This window comes from Rhagoletis pomonella, unplaced genomic scaffold, assembly GCF_013731165.1.
Source record: "Rhagoletis pomonella isolate Grant_MI unplaced genomic scaffold, Rhpom_1.0 Rhpom_scaffold_00008, whole genome shotgun sequence".
Classification (NCBI taxonomy): domain Eukaryota; kingdom Metazoa; phylum Arthropoda; class Insecta; order Diptera; family Tephritidae; genus Rhagoletis; species Rhagoletis pomonella.
In genome coordinates, this window is record NW_023458562.1 from 12,648,171 (window position 1) to 12,663,275 (window position 15,105).

The window sequence follows — 15,105 nt, forward strand, 5'->3', positions numbered from 1 at the left end:
GACGGACAGACGGACAGACGGACAGACGGACAGACGGACAGACGGACGGACAGACAGACATGGCTTAATCGATTTCTTTTTTCATCCTGATCATTTATGTATACATTTGTCTATATCTATCTCGATTCGTTTTGGCTGTTACAAACAACCGTTATGTGAACAAAATTAATATACCCTTGAGCACAAGTGCGCTCGGGTATAAAAATAAAAAAAATATTCCGACGAACTGATAACCTCCTCCTTTTTTGGAAGTCGGTTAAAAAAACGAGCAAATGGGGTCGGAAACTACTAGCCCTAAGAGCATAATGTGGAAAATGTTTGAAGAGCTGCGAAATTGTATTGCAATAATAAAAATAACAGTGCATAAATTGGAAAAATGGTTTTTGTTTTGCTTTATAATTTTTGGGAATATTGGTTCAGAAGGAATTTTTTTATTTGTTTGGTTTTTCAGCTCGTTAATGATGCACCCAGGGTTGCATTTACTGTCTATGAAAATATTTCATGAAGCGTTCCAAAATTAGCTCTTAGCAACTAAAAGTTGGTTGAGCTTAAATGAAATAGTTTTTTATTAAATATTTATTCCTGGTATTTAGTAAAAATCATTCATCTCAATACTAATGTATGAAATGAAAGTAAATAAAAATCTACGAATACATTTCATGAATATTTTGTCATAGGGCCATTATTAAATACAGACATAACTTTGTCGGGCGTTGGTGCTGACGTATATAGAATTAATGCGTTAGAGAGAGATAAATATACAAGCTCAAGCGCTAATTTAGGTATACTTGTATACCTGTTACTCGTCTGGCATATACTCCAACTGCGAAAATAATGACAATTATAATCTATTTAGATGCATATTTTAGGTAAATATTATATCGTCGCCTGGATAAAAGATTGTCACAAGTTACTTTCGGTAAATCACAATTGAAGTTTGGAATGCAATTTCTCAGGAACTAGACTACAGATTTTCTCCAAAGTATCGGAGAATGCTATGTACTAGTTCATGAAATTCTTAAATTGTTTTATTTTTTTAGTTTAGTGTCAACCATTTATGAGTTTAATAAAATTTTGTCGAATACGATATTTGTCAAAAAATGTGCAGTCAGTTTTAATGATATACGCCAAAATGTGATAACAATTTTTATAAATTAACTATACTTTTTACTAATCAGCCTAATCGTGAGTTTCGCCCGAACCAAATTTCGCCAACAGTTTTTTCATCCACCTGTAGTGAATACACGCAAACGAAAAGTAAAAAGTGACCCGGTTCTAGAAAATGAGACTCATGATAAAGCTGAGTATGTCGGAAACTAAAGAAGCACAGATAACTCTATTTGAAAGATTTTGATTAGTTTAGTACGACAGCAATACTAACGCAATTTGTACCAAATAACCGAAAACATTTTAGTCAATTACTCGGAAACTAAAGAAGATATCCAAAAAACACAAATTGTCAAAATGACGCTTCCGGCAATTTTCCATCCAAGCGACGATATTTGAATGTTACTCGCATATTTTCGAGCCTGTATGTAAATTTTCGGGAGAAAGGTTAAAAAGTATATTCATCTGCTGAAAAGATATTTTCGCAGATTCACAATTTATTTAAAATAAATCTATCAGCCCTATCTCCAATTCCATGTGAATAAATCTCTCCAGTGCTTAAATAATTTTCACCACAATAAATAGCTTCACAACACCCTAATTGCCGAAAAAGGGTTGCTTGCAACACTAGTCCTTTATGGGGACCAAACTTGGTGAAAAATAAGTAAGAAAGTCTAAGTTCGGGCGGAGCCGAACATTAAATACCCGGCGCAAATATTAAATATATGATTTTCACCTTTCCGAAAGCTACCGCTACATGGTAAGCCGGGGTGTATCAATTTTGAGTAAATTAGCGTCCTTAAATTTCAAAATATTGACGTTTCAAGCATTTCTAAAATTTACCGTTATATGAAAAACCATAATTTTAGATTTCAATAATTTTCATCGTTTTGCTTTTATGTAGCAAGCACAATAAAAATACCGAGTTTGGTACAAATTGGTAGAACGGTTACCGAGATACATATATGTGATCATAAGTGGGCGGTGCCACGGCCATTTTTCAAAATTTTTTATAGACGTATTTCCTGGTAAGGAATTGTTTAAAGCATCAATTTTGAATAAATTGGCTTTAATATTTACTGATTTATCGAAGATTTCGTATTTCTCCAAATTACCGTTATATGAGATGTGGGCGTGGTTATTGTCCGATTTTAAAAATTTTCGGCCATTTGGTATCCTGTACCAAGGCCAATCACTGTGCCAAGTTTGGAAGAAATCGGTGCAGCGGTTGCCAAGATATACACATGTATCCATAAGTGGGCGTGGCTACGCCCATTTTTCAAAAATTTATAACATTCTGGCTGAGTCAGTGGTGATCGTCGGTTCGAATCCTACTGAAAGAAGTCTGATGAGGAAATGTGGTGATTTCCGAAATAGATACCACTTCTACCATTTTTTCAAATTATTGTTGCTTTTCCACAATAAGTTTTCACTAAAAACGGCCTCAGGCTCATACAAATTGTTCAATATAATTGTTATAAGGCCATAAAAATAACAAAAACAAATATTATAAGATAAGTTTTTTGTAGAGCGTCGAATTTCCTACAAAAATATGTATCGCATTTTTTAGTTCGATAAATCATAGCCGAGAAAACAAATTCCAAAGTTGAAAACAATATTTTTTTTTCTAAGTAATTTATATGGAAAATAGAAATACGCGATGCGTCGCGCGTTATGGTCTGATTATGCATACTTCGCATAAACTTCAAACTGTAATTTCGTATGTAAGGCCTTAAGTCTTGCGCTTCTAACAGGCATCTTTTGAAATCCCCCTGGAAGTAATTTTCTCCAGCTTTTGCTTAAAGGTATGTATGTAGCTTACAGCTCTGAGTGCATTTTCAGTGCATAATTTCAAAAAATTCCAAATTTTGAGTTGTGTCACTTTTGAGGATCGTGTGCCAGTACATATGAAAAGGATTTTTCCCAACAGAATTCCCGTCAGTGAAGATTCCACAGCAAGAAAATAACACATTGGCCGGCAGAGACGTGAATAGGGACCGGAACGAAAACAGGCGCCAAATCGACGAGAAAATGCAGAAGCAATGACAAAATTTAAATTAAACAAAAAACCAAAAAACAAATACTTTTGAATGTACGTGATTGCAATAATAATGCGAGTGCAGCAATTGAGCAGAGGAATGACGCCGGCCGCCGCAAGTGCAAATGCACTCACATGGAGTATATACAAAAACAGAGAAGCAGAAAAGAAGAAAAAACATGCGCACGGGCTGAAAATGTGGAATTATTTTGCCATGATTGTTGTTGCTTACGAATGGACATGGGAGGGAGAAAAAACGCACAACACGCAAACAATAGTGGATAAACGTGTGAGAAAAGACAATAAACGAAATAAAATATCAAAGCAAAATAACGTGATAACAGACAGACAGACGAAAACACGAGTGCAACGAAAGAACATAAAAAAATATCGGTATGGAGTATGGAGCACATATAGAGCATTGCAGCAGAAGATACTCAAACGACGGCGAGTAATTGGAAATTTTTCATTGAAGACAACCTTCCGAAGGAATTTATAAACAACCTTGCACTGCCTGAAGCCAAACTGGGCATAAAAGAATTGTCGAATTTGTAAAGGAGCGATATCAAGCTGTGAACGTAATAGAAATACGAAAAACACTTGAGCACATTGGCGTGCAAAGATGCACTTAATTCTAAATAACTTACCTGTTTTACTATGTAGGCTTATAATTTCTTCGTTGTTTATGGTAAATGGCCAAATGCATCAGGTCCTCTTCTTTTAGAATGTACTTTTATTATCGGCTTTGTACAACTCAAAACCAAATCCGTTAAACATTTAAATTCAAGCTTTTTAATTAATAATACATCGATTCACTTATCGCGAGAAGCTTTTTTTTTAATTTCCACTATTGTTTCCAATTCTAAACTATGTTGTATGTATATTTCACTGCTGGAAAATCCGCGCACTAGAATTTATACATGCCACAATTATAATTGCTTGATATTTGTTCAGTATATTCGCTATATGGCGCACTATGTTCGTTAAAATCTCGTATTAAAAAGCAAGTATCTATTTTATTCTATCTATTAGCTATAAATTCAATAATTCACTATTTCCGACGACGAATTCCACAAAAATATTTTCAGTTCTTTCCGCGTTCAACAACCGCACAGCAAAAGAGCAAAATCCATTTTGAGCACAGTTATCTCGTCGCTGTCATCGGTAGAACGAGCGAATATCAAGTAAATGACGGAAGCAAGATGAATGTCAGAACAGGATAGATCACAAAACTTCCACTGGAAACTGGAATGCACTACCGGACGTCACTGGAATGCACTACCGGAAGTATAGGGTGATAAATAAATAAATCGGCAGTTGCTGCTACTGGTCGCAAGGGGTTTAACCCGTTGTGTACCGTGGAAGAAACCAGCACTTTAGTGGGGATATGCTACAAAGCAACGAAAAATGGTCGGCAGCATGTAACGCAATAGCAGGCGTTCTGAAGGGGCTAAAGACTTCCTTTCTGCCTCACGATGTAGTGCTTGACATCATTCCAGTGGGGTGCAGAGTTCTAAGAAATAACATGTTTTTCCTTGTTTTATAGCTACATTTTAAGCAGAAAATGTAAAAGTATGGCATCACCATTCGTGTTGCCAAAATGTTTACACAAGGTGTCTTCACACTGAGCTTGACACTCGGTATATTGGTGTGCGTTAAATTTTCCCCAGGTATTTTGTTCGTGTAAAATTATTTTATTATCGGTTTACCGATTGCTGAATTATCGTGGTAGAACCTCATTAACGAAAAAAAATGCACACACTATTTTTGGTTTTGGTAGAAACTGAAATCAGCAGTTCGAAATTTATTGAATAGGTTTTTTTCCTAATGATCCGGACTGGATCCGGAGAATAAACGAAAAGTTGGCTCTCAAAAATGGAGCAAAGTCCAGAAGTACTGGAACACAAAAAAACCACATTTCGTACCCAGAATTTCAGAAACAGCTGATTTACGTTTGTTTTTGTTTTTGTCACTTATACACTTGTAAATTGAGTTTTGGTTTCCTAAATTTGATATTCTGCCTTATCGTGAGTTTCGCCTGAACAAAAAAATTTACCCGAAAATCTGTCATCCGCCCATAGTAAAACCATGGAAACCAAAAGTGAAAAGCAGGGTCGATGTGTCTTCTTCAATTAGACGATACTGCACTGTGTGGTGTAGGATGAACGCTAGTCCCCCACCATTGTCTCGCTCACGATCTTTAAGCTGTCTTTACATGGGTAGACTTCTGTCGGCTAGAAAATCGACCAGCCAAAACATTTTCATTTGATGGTTGAATTTCCATTTATACTGGTGATTTTGTTTGAAGGACAAAAATTGACCCGTGTTAAGGTAGCTTAAAGATCACAAGAGATTTGGTGCGGACTCTAGAGTGATGTGGGTCGTGGGGCGACGAGAATTTTTGTTCTTATTTGCTTTTATTTGTACACCATAGCAAATTTTTCCACCACGTCTCATCACGGAGGAAAAAGTTACCGATTGGCACAGGCCCTATGGTATTGTTTTTTTTACCTCGTCTCACCACGAAGAAAAATGTTACGGTGCCTATGTAAATAATTGTGGAAATTCTGGCATATTTCACGGGGTAATATTTTGTTACCAGCTTATGAGATGGTAACAAAATTTATCGGCTACAAGAGTACACAGAATACGCAAGGGGTTTAAAAATTTAAAGGAACTTTATTTGCTGCTTACAAAATTTGTATTACTACCGCAGAACAGACCTGTAATTGTGTTGTTTGCGTATCGCATTGAAAGTACTCGCGATGTGTAGACCTACTGCGTGGTGTATTTGCCTTTATGCTTGAAATACAATACCGGCGAACAGCAAACTTCGCCGAATTGGGCGTTGCTGTCGTTCACCGTTCGCCTACTTAAACAGAATTAGAGCGGTCGCCTTTATAATTTAGGTGACAATATTTAGGAAAAACTAAACCATATTTCGAAATGAGGAAATGATGTCAAATATAAATGTAAAACAAAGAGAGATTATTATAAATTATTTAGTTTCAAGCCAGATGTAGCAAATCTATAACTATATTTTTCAAACAATAAAAATAATTCGTGTTTATGTTGTTTTCTTTTAAAACTTTGAAAGCAAAAAAGGAATACGGCCACCTTTGGCACTCACAGCAGTCATCGCCCAGTAGGGCGATAGAAATCCATCGTCACGAAACGCCGACGAGCGAATAAAGGCCTGCTCAAACAGGCGCGGTGCGGCACGGTGCGGTATAATCCCGTACGATATGGGGTATCAAATACCATGGCGGTATATGGGAGCACTCAAACAGACGCGGTATTGGAAGTGCGGTACACCGCGGTACAGAACTCTACCGCAGCATGCAGCGTTCACCGCGCGGTATAAGAAGATATATCGTAAGCAGAGTTGTAATTTAGAGCTAGAGTTCTACCACATATTCTATCTACAAAAGTGCTACAGATTATAAATTCTACCTTTTTCAGTATAAAAAACGTGAGTTTAAAAGTGCTCGTAATACATTTGTTGGCATAAATGTGATATTCTTTGGTTTTATTTCTCACAAAGTAAATAAAATAAAGTTGAATGTTTTTCAAATCTGGCAATGTTGCTCAGAAATATGAACGGTAAATTTACTGGAATTTACAATTCTTTCGCAAAAGGTACATAATGGAGCGCAGATATGGAAATATTTATAAAATCTTTCTTCGTGGTTACGCAGTTGGGGCATCAGGCTGGAAAATTCACCACCTTCTTTTCTTCTCAAATTTATTTCGTGAACCCATCTTCTTTTTCTTAAACATATACATAAATTAAGAACTTTGCAGGATAAAACAAAGATGTAGGCATATTCATACCTTCTGTTTTCTTCGTCGAGAAATGCTGCTAATAGCAATAATTCGTACCCAGAGCTTGAGCTGTCCATCGCGAAAATCAGATTTATAATATTGTTACGATTATCCTTGAAACCTGGTCCGGATTTCCCAAATCTCTCGGTTCGTATCGCTGGATTGTTAAATAAATGCAATCGATGACCAAATGGTAGTACAATTAACTTTATTGTACAACAAACAATTTACAATACTCGCTAATACAGTAAAAACACTTTACAATACTTGTTAAAGCAATAACAGTGCTTAACTAAACTTGATAACGCAATTAAACTTATATCTTGCTTAATCGCAACTCACTTCACTTGCAGCTTGCTGTCTTGTAACTCACCTCGCTGTGGCAGCGCCCTTATATACCTGCGCTGGCACTCATGGCAACTCTAGAACATTCTGAAGTTTATCGCTCATTCTCTTTCTCTCGCTGTTCGCAGTGTTCATCCCACTTGACGTTTCTCTTTGTGGAACATTCTACGTCATTCCTCGAACATTCTGCCTATTTCTCCTGTTCGCTTTGTGTTGCCGCAGTATTCGCCACAATATATGTATAAATTTAGAAGGAGGAATGCGTAGAGTGCCGTCACATGGCAACAATGTTTCGTGCTATACCGCACCGCGCCTGTTTGAGTGCCTTTGCGTATATCGTTACCGCGTATGGTACGGGATTATACCGCGCTGTACCGCACCGCGCCTGTTTGAGTAGGCCTTAAAGGCCCGTTTACATACAACTTTGGCGTTGCGTTGGCGTTGGCGTTGGTTTGACAGAACGCACGTTAAAAGTATGCTTGCTACAATGAACGCTTGGCGGCGAATCCTTGGGCCACTAAATTAACATATTAACGACAGATAAATTAATATTTCATATCAATAATTGCATTAAAAACGATATTTCTTGCCCGCACTTGATTAAAAAGGAAAAATATTTCACATAATTTTATTTATTCGCAACAGCTGACGAGCGACGCACGCGAAAAGTTGAGAGTGGGCCATCTTTTTGCTTTGTGTTGGCGTGAGCGTTGTCGAATTTTGGCTATGTGGACGGCTGCATTTGAATTCATGTATTCATAGTCAGCTGTTGAAGCGACGCCAACGCCAACGCAACGCCAAAGTTCTATGTAAACGGGCCTTTAAGCATTTCGCTTTGGCTGTATTCAATTTCATATGCTTGCGGGTGTTCTAATTTTAACAGCGCGAATTTCGCTGTGGTGTGTTGGCATTGTATCTTAGATATTAGGCGACCAAAAAAAAAAAAAAGAGTAGAACGCAAGCCAGATTTTCAACCAGTAGCTCGTTTCTGTAACAATTCTCTACCAAAGCGAATTGAGATATGAATTCGCCGCCTTGTTCTCTACTGCTAATGACTATTATGGGCTGTTTTTGCTTACGCGTAAAAGCACATTTAGCACATTTAGCTCCAAATGCTACTCTAAATGTACATTTATCCATACAAAATTCGTCACCTAAATGCAACTAAATGCAACTCCATTTTTGCATTAAGAATCTAAATGCTAAAAGCAACCCTGTGATCTTCCAAAATTTCCACGATTCGAACATGGTTTAAAGAGAAAAAGTGGCAACATTGCTTTTTCGAGTATACAGTTGCTAGCTGCGTTTCAGTGATCGCCGATCGAGATTTCTTTTATTTTACATTACATATTTGGATAAAGAAAAGTTAAGCAAATTCAACATCGATTTGATGCTGATAGAAATCTGGATCAATTTGTGATCAACTCTGTTTGGTTTGTTTCCTAATTAAGTGAGGAAATTTTAATTGACAGCACCGACAAATGAATATATACACAAACAAATGTTTGGTTATGGTTAAAACAATTCAAGTTTTTGTAATGAATTTTTGGTTTAAAATTTATTTTTTTCCTTTTCAGTAGGGTTTTTGCACATTTTCTTCTGCGTGAGAATTGATCGTAATATATACGGATCTAAATAAGATACTGGAACACGGCTGTTTGCCAAAAGCATACGATTTCGAACTCGCGTAAATGTACATTTGCTAAATGCTATAGCATGAACGCTCTTCGAAAACATATGTTCGAAAGTGCTAAATGTTGCATTTTAAATGCAGCAAAAACGCTGCATTAGAGAATGACGTATATTCTCGGAGAAATAATCGGTAGAGAAGAGTTGCAGGCTAACCTAATATTCACGCACGCCGCCAATTTATTGTCAAAAATTTCTCATGCACATGCAACTTGTATGAGATCAACCGAAATTGAACGGCGTGCGTATGAAGCTAACTCAAATTCCAATTTTTGTTCTGCGTGACATTTTGATTTGACGTTTCGCTCAATGAAATCAAATGCAAACGCATGCAAGTCAATTTCGGGTGACGCAAAAAAACAAATTCGACGGCATGCGTACCAAAACGCAAGCCGCGAATATTAGGTTAGCCTGTTACAGAAACTGGCTACAGGTGAAGACGGCCAGTTACGTTAACTATCGAGTAAAAATATCGGTATCGATTGGCATCGTTTCAAAAATTGCGTTTCTATTGAAGACCGCGTCAAATATTTTCTCCAACATACATATTCTTATATTTTTTCATATTAAAACAAAACATCCGTTCCATTGTTATATTTATTAGGAATTTATGTTTTAAACTGACTTTCGTTTAAGCAATCCGTCAATTTCGCTGCAACAATACTCTAGACATGCGACCAATACAAAAACCTGGTCCGAAATCAAAAAGCCGGCAAAATCCGCATAAGCAGCCAGTTGCCGATTTGGGCGAAACAAGCACCTCGAGTGAGACCGACACAACCTTTTATTCACCACCAAGAGATGAAAATGTTACAGACTATGGTTTGGACTTTAGCAATACTTCTCGACGCAGCCGTGCACCAACCACGGCAACCCCAAGAGATACTGCAGCATCTTCATCAAGAGAAGTGGCAATGCCACCTACAGCATCTACATCACGGGCACTGACAACAAGACGCAAACAGCAGGTTCCAAATCGAAGAGAACTGCGTAAGCTCTTAAACCGTACTGATTTCATGATACCACGCCTTGCCTTTGGGCGAGTAGTTCGTGAAATTATGGTTAGCTTGGGGTCAGAGGTGCACTGCATAACTCTGGGTGCTTTAGAAGGTCTACAAGCAGCAACAGAAGTGTATATAGAAAATCGGTTTGAAGATGTGAATATGTTAGCAATGCACTGCCGTCGTAAAACCATAATGGTGCGAGATATGGAATTAATTCAATTTTTGATGAGCAAAAATTGTGTAATTTGATAGTTTTCTTGTTTATTTTAATGAAATTAACTTGTAATTTGTATGTTTTTATGTTTGTATACAAATAATGCATGTATATGTATGCATATTTGCAATAAATTTAAGACTGCACAAATCCGTGTGCTAAAATATATATGTATATATAGTCATACTCTTTTTAATACTTAATGTTAGCGAAAAAGATAGGCCCATATTTTAAATGCTCCACATTTGCTCGAAAATGACATGTTGGGGAATATCTTTTGTTATGTAGTTGGCTTTAAAAAGTATTTGGTTGGAGGCAAGATTGCTTAACACTAAAATGCCCGGTGTGTCAGATTTGACACATTTTAATTTTCAATGACAAAGGCTAGATTTTTGCCAGTGGGTTTTATAAATTTGGTGACTTCATTATTCGTTGAGTTGTTGCAGTTCCATACTTTTTAAAAGGTTCTTGGTAGAATGTATTAAAATGCGCCTTCGATAAAAATTTTGAAGTATTATTACCAAAAACAACGGAGTTACATACATGCAGGCCTGTCGAGAGGAAGGGGGGAAGGGGCTTTTAATGGCCCTTAAATATCAGAACTACAACTTTTGTTATTGGCTTTTATTAGAAATATGTATATTCCATCATACGGTAAAGAAAATGATCACATGCCTTTGAATCAATACAATTTATATATAGGGCCCGTGATTTTTCAGTCCCTGCATACATGCCACTTTTTAAAAAGTCCTACCTGTTTTTGATACTCATTTTATAATGTTTTTTGCTTCTCCTGTAAAAGGGTAAATACACGACACCAGCTTTCTGGCACCGTCAAGTGTTTGTACCATCAGGCTCGAAGCATATATAAATGAGGTCCGGAAAAGATCAAAAGGAGTAGGGCAAAAATTTGTTAATTTGCATACCATTTTGTTAAAAATTGGTTTTTTAATTCACAACTGCAACATTGTGAACTTTAATCTTCCACAAACACGGCTTTGACTCATATAGTGCAAGAAATTTAAGCCAAAATAATTTTTACTTAAAAAAATTGCCAATTTCACTATTCAGGGCACCGGTAGTGGATTTCTCACAATCGCTACGCTAAATTTTGTCGCCAAAATTCTCTAAATGAAAAGCAGTAGCCCTAACAGGTCTATTCTGCGCTGGTAATAAACAGTTTGTAACCGGTAAATAAAGTTCCTCCAAATTTTTAAACCCTTTTCGCATTCTGTGTACTCTTGTAACCGGTAAATTTTGTTACCATCTCATAAGCTGGTAACAAATAATTGCCCCGTGAAATATGCAATGCCAGGATTTGCCCAATTCTTCATAGCTGAATTGCTGAATATTTTAGCTGCATTACCAAAGTGCCTAGAATCGCGGTGACAACAACTGGTTACATTTTTTGGTAATACAATTTTCCGGTTACAAAATCTTCGGTAACATGCAGAGAGACCTGTAATGGTAAAGTAATAACTGTAATGTGTAATCAGCCAAATCTGGCAGTATGAGGGGCATGTAACTAGATGTTGCGTGTTGTTAGGCGTACCTGCTATTCTTTTGGAGATTTTTGGCGATCAAAATTAGCTATAGCAAATGCTGGAATCCTGCTGCTGCATGCTGGTACAATCATAAAAATATCAACTCGTTTTTGATGTCACACAAGCAGCTGGTACGAGAACATACACGATCAATCGGCTGTCACCAACACTTGATGGCGCCAGCATGCTGGTATCATGTATGGGCCCTTTAAAAAAATAAACAAATGTTGGTTAGGGCCTTAGTGAATTAAGGTGACGATATGTATATCTTAAACTCCCTACATCCCAATTTTAGCGAGACCTTTTCAAACCATAGACGAAGGGTCTAGGATGTCCGATAAGATTTGGACAAACAGATGCCGCATTATCCACAATGTTTGTTGGCTAGCGAAATATGTATGTACGTTGCAATTAGCTGCTCTGCGAAATGTGGCTTTGCCATCCAGCGAAGGGTAGAGACAATGTTGCGCTAATTATAAAACGTATACTCCACATTATATGAGGACATAAATGGCACTACGTTAATTTTTTTAAATAAACTTTCAAGGGCTTGAATTTCATACAAATTTGGCAGAATCTAACAAAGAATAAGTACGTGCATAGGTATACATTTAATAAAACAATCTAATTTTATTTCAAACTTAAGAAATAAACACTTTTCAATGTGATAATTTAGTACCTACAGCCAAATTCACGAAAGCCATTTAATTGCAAAATTATTTGAATTTTTAAAATTTTATATGGATATTGACAGAAAATAAATCATTTTCCATTTTTTTAAATGGAATCACAATTCAATTGGCATTTGAGGTTCTGATTTGATAAGCGTATAACCAAATTGAATCATAAATAAATTAAATAATTATGTGAATTGTACTTTTTTTGAAGATACATAAACCTATGGAAAAATAATAGTAACGCCACATTTTTACAAGTTTTCTTCTGTTTGTTTAATGTTTATTAATTTTATATAAATGTAAATTTCAAACTTTATGCAAAAATTTGAAAAATTTAACAGTTTCATAAAAAATGCAAACTTTCTGTGCAGGTTTTATTTTTATAGCCCATGTTACAATAATTACAGGTATTGGGCCGTATGAATAAAAATAAGCAATTGCTTTTTCTTAAAATTTCAGATCTTTCACTCAATTTATTCAAACAAAATTGAAGTAAAAGGTATGAAATTTTAAGAAAAAGCAATTGCTTAGTTTTTATTCATACGGCCCATTGTCTTCCCAGTGAGCGCATATTCCGATCCGCCTTATTTGAAAAATATCATTGTTGCCCACACTAAGAGGTTTACTGTAATGGAAACGGGATATTTCTATTCACCATGTCCATTGGGGTGGTCCAAAGTAAGTAAAGTCGGCATTTTAATGTTCTCACCCCCTAGGATTGTTCTATATCTAAAAAGTATACCCCTATTTTTTCATTTTGAAATCAAAAAGTGTTTAGAGGTCGCTCAAAGCGCTCAAAGTTTTTCATGTATTTTGTATGGGGAAAAAACAACTTTTTGTAGAAATGGTATGCAAGTCTTGAAAATCAATATTTTTCGATCGGAAAACTCTGGTTCTCTTCAAGAGACTTCCAATAACAATATCCAATTATTTATTTAACCATTTTTTAATAATGAAGTTTTTTTATTTATCCCCCCATTGCATATTCTGGCATTTTCTAGTGGTTTTGGGGGACCTATAAAATGTAGTTACTAAGAAAAAGTTGTTAAAAGAATAATTGGCTATTATTATTGGGAATCTGTTGACGAGAAACACAGTCTTCCGATCGAAAAGTATTGATGTTCAAGAATTCCATACCATTTCCACGAAAAGTTCTTTTTTTCCCATACAAAATACATGGAAAACTTTGAGCGCTTTGAACGATCTCTAAATATTTTTTGATTAAAAAAAAAAAATATGGGTATACTTTTTTTAGATATAGAACAATCCTAGGGGGTGAGAACATTAAAATGCCGACTTTACTTATTTTGGACCACCCCAATGGACATGGTGAAAAGAAATATCCCGTTTCCATTACAGTAAACCTCTAAGTGTGGGTAACAATGATAGTTTTCAAATAAGGCAGATCGGAATATGCACTCACTGGGAAGACAATACCTGTAATTTTTGTAAAAAAGTATTTCGATATAGAACAATCCTAGGGGTGAGGGCATAAAAATTCCGACTTTACTTTTTTTAAATGCATTTTTGAACCACCCTAATGTCAATGTAATTTTTTTAAACATACCTTCTTGCAGAGAACTTATTTAATTAAAAAAAAAAAAAAAAATATTTGCTTAGTTAATAAAACGTCGCTCGAATAAAGAAACAGTGTAAATGCCACATACACTATTATTCGATAATTGCACCATTGGATAGACAATCCTTTAATCTATTAGAAAAATCTTTAGTTTTCTTAAATATCTCTTTGGCTCACTAATTTATTCCCGAAAAACGAAATTGTATTTGTATGGTCTGTAATGGTTTATAAAAACTTCCAATTCGTTTTTCCCAAAACTATACTTTTCATGTTACACTATTTCATTATTCCAGCGACGAAAACAAACATTTTTATTGCTCAATTTATTTCAAACGCTTTTTCTTTTCTTGAAAAATTATAAAAATTTAATTGAGCGATTGATTTTCCATACAAAAAATTTTCGAACAAACTCGTACTTTTTAGCAACCTCAAACTTGCACTTTATTATACTAGAATTTAATAGGCTACAAATGAAATGTTTATTTTGAAAGTGGCATAAGTCACCTCGCACCTCTTGTACTTAAATAACCGTTTACTTGAATCTGGACGCGTCGGTTATTTGTTCAACTTCATCAACCAAAGAGGTTTTGTCATTAGTTTATGGCGATAGAAGATTCACACATGCATTCGATTACAAGTTAGCGGTCATTTAGGTACAAGAGGTGTGCAGTGACTTATGCCACTTTCGAGATAAAAAGTTTGAAATTTTACATTATGATGAAACCGTTAAATTATTATTTTTTTTAAATAAGTTTGGAATTTGGATATATGGTTTGATAATGAGCTATACTTTTATATAAAAATTAATAAACATTCAGCGCCGTTTTCTCAAGTAGGTTTTAGAATTTATCTGCCATTTAAACACAAATTGTGTTCTGAAAGAAATGTGTACGAAGGCAGGTAAATTTTAAAAGCTACTTGAAAAAACAGCACTAAGCAAACAAAAGAAAAATAATTCGGACTTGTGAAAGGTACATACACATGTATGTATGCAAAAATAAGACGGATGTACATCTGTATGTACATACATATTATTCTGTGGGTTTCTGTTTTAGTGCGTAGAAATCGTTTTCAAATTAAAAA

General features: G+C 35.6%; 2 protein-coding genes across 2 annotated transcripts in view; one reads left to right on the top strand and one right to left on the bottom strand.

Annotated features, from left to right (window-relative positions):
* Window positions 1–4,264, bottom strand: part of LOC118744209 (low-density lipoprotein receptor-related protein 6) — a 184,401-nt gene extending 180,137 nt beyond the window's left edge. The window contains exon 1 of the mRNA XM_036477057.1: window positions 3,793–4,264. The gene's annotated coding sequence lies outside the window, so the exon portion shown is untranslated. The remainder of the gene's footprint in view (window positions 1–3,792) is intronic.
* A 5,119-nt stretch (window positions 4,265–9,383) lies between these two features.
* On the top strand, window positions 9,384–10,390 carry LOC118745118 (histone H3.3 type c). The gene has a single exon (XM_036478651.1). It carries the CDS (start codon window positions 9,676–9,678, stop codon window positions 10,255–10,257), a length of 582 nt encoding a protein of 193 aa, XP_036334544.1. The 5' UTR covers window positions 9,384–9,675; the 3' UTR covers window positions 10,258–10,390.
* The last annotated feature ends 4,715 nt before the right edge of the window (window positions 10,391–15,105 follow it).

What these genes read in the sequence shown, in the direction of transcription:
- LOC118745118 (XM_036478651.1), top strand. Translation starts at nt 9,676, where the DNA reads ATGCGACCAATACAAAAACCTGGTCCGAAATCAAAAAGCCGGCAAAAT.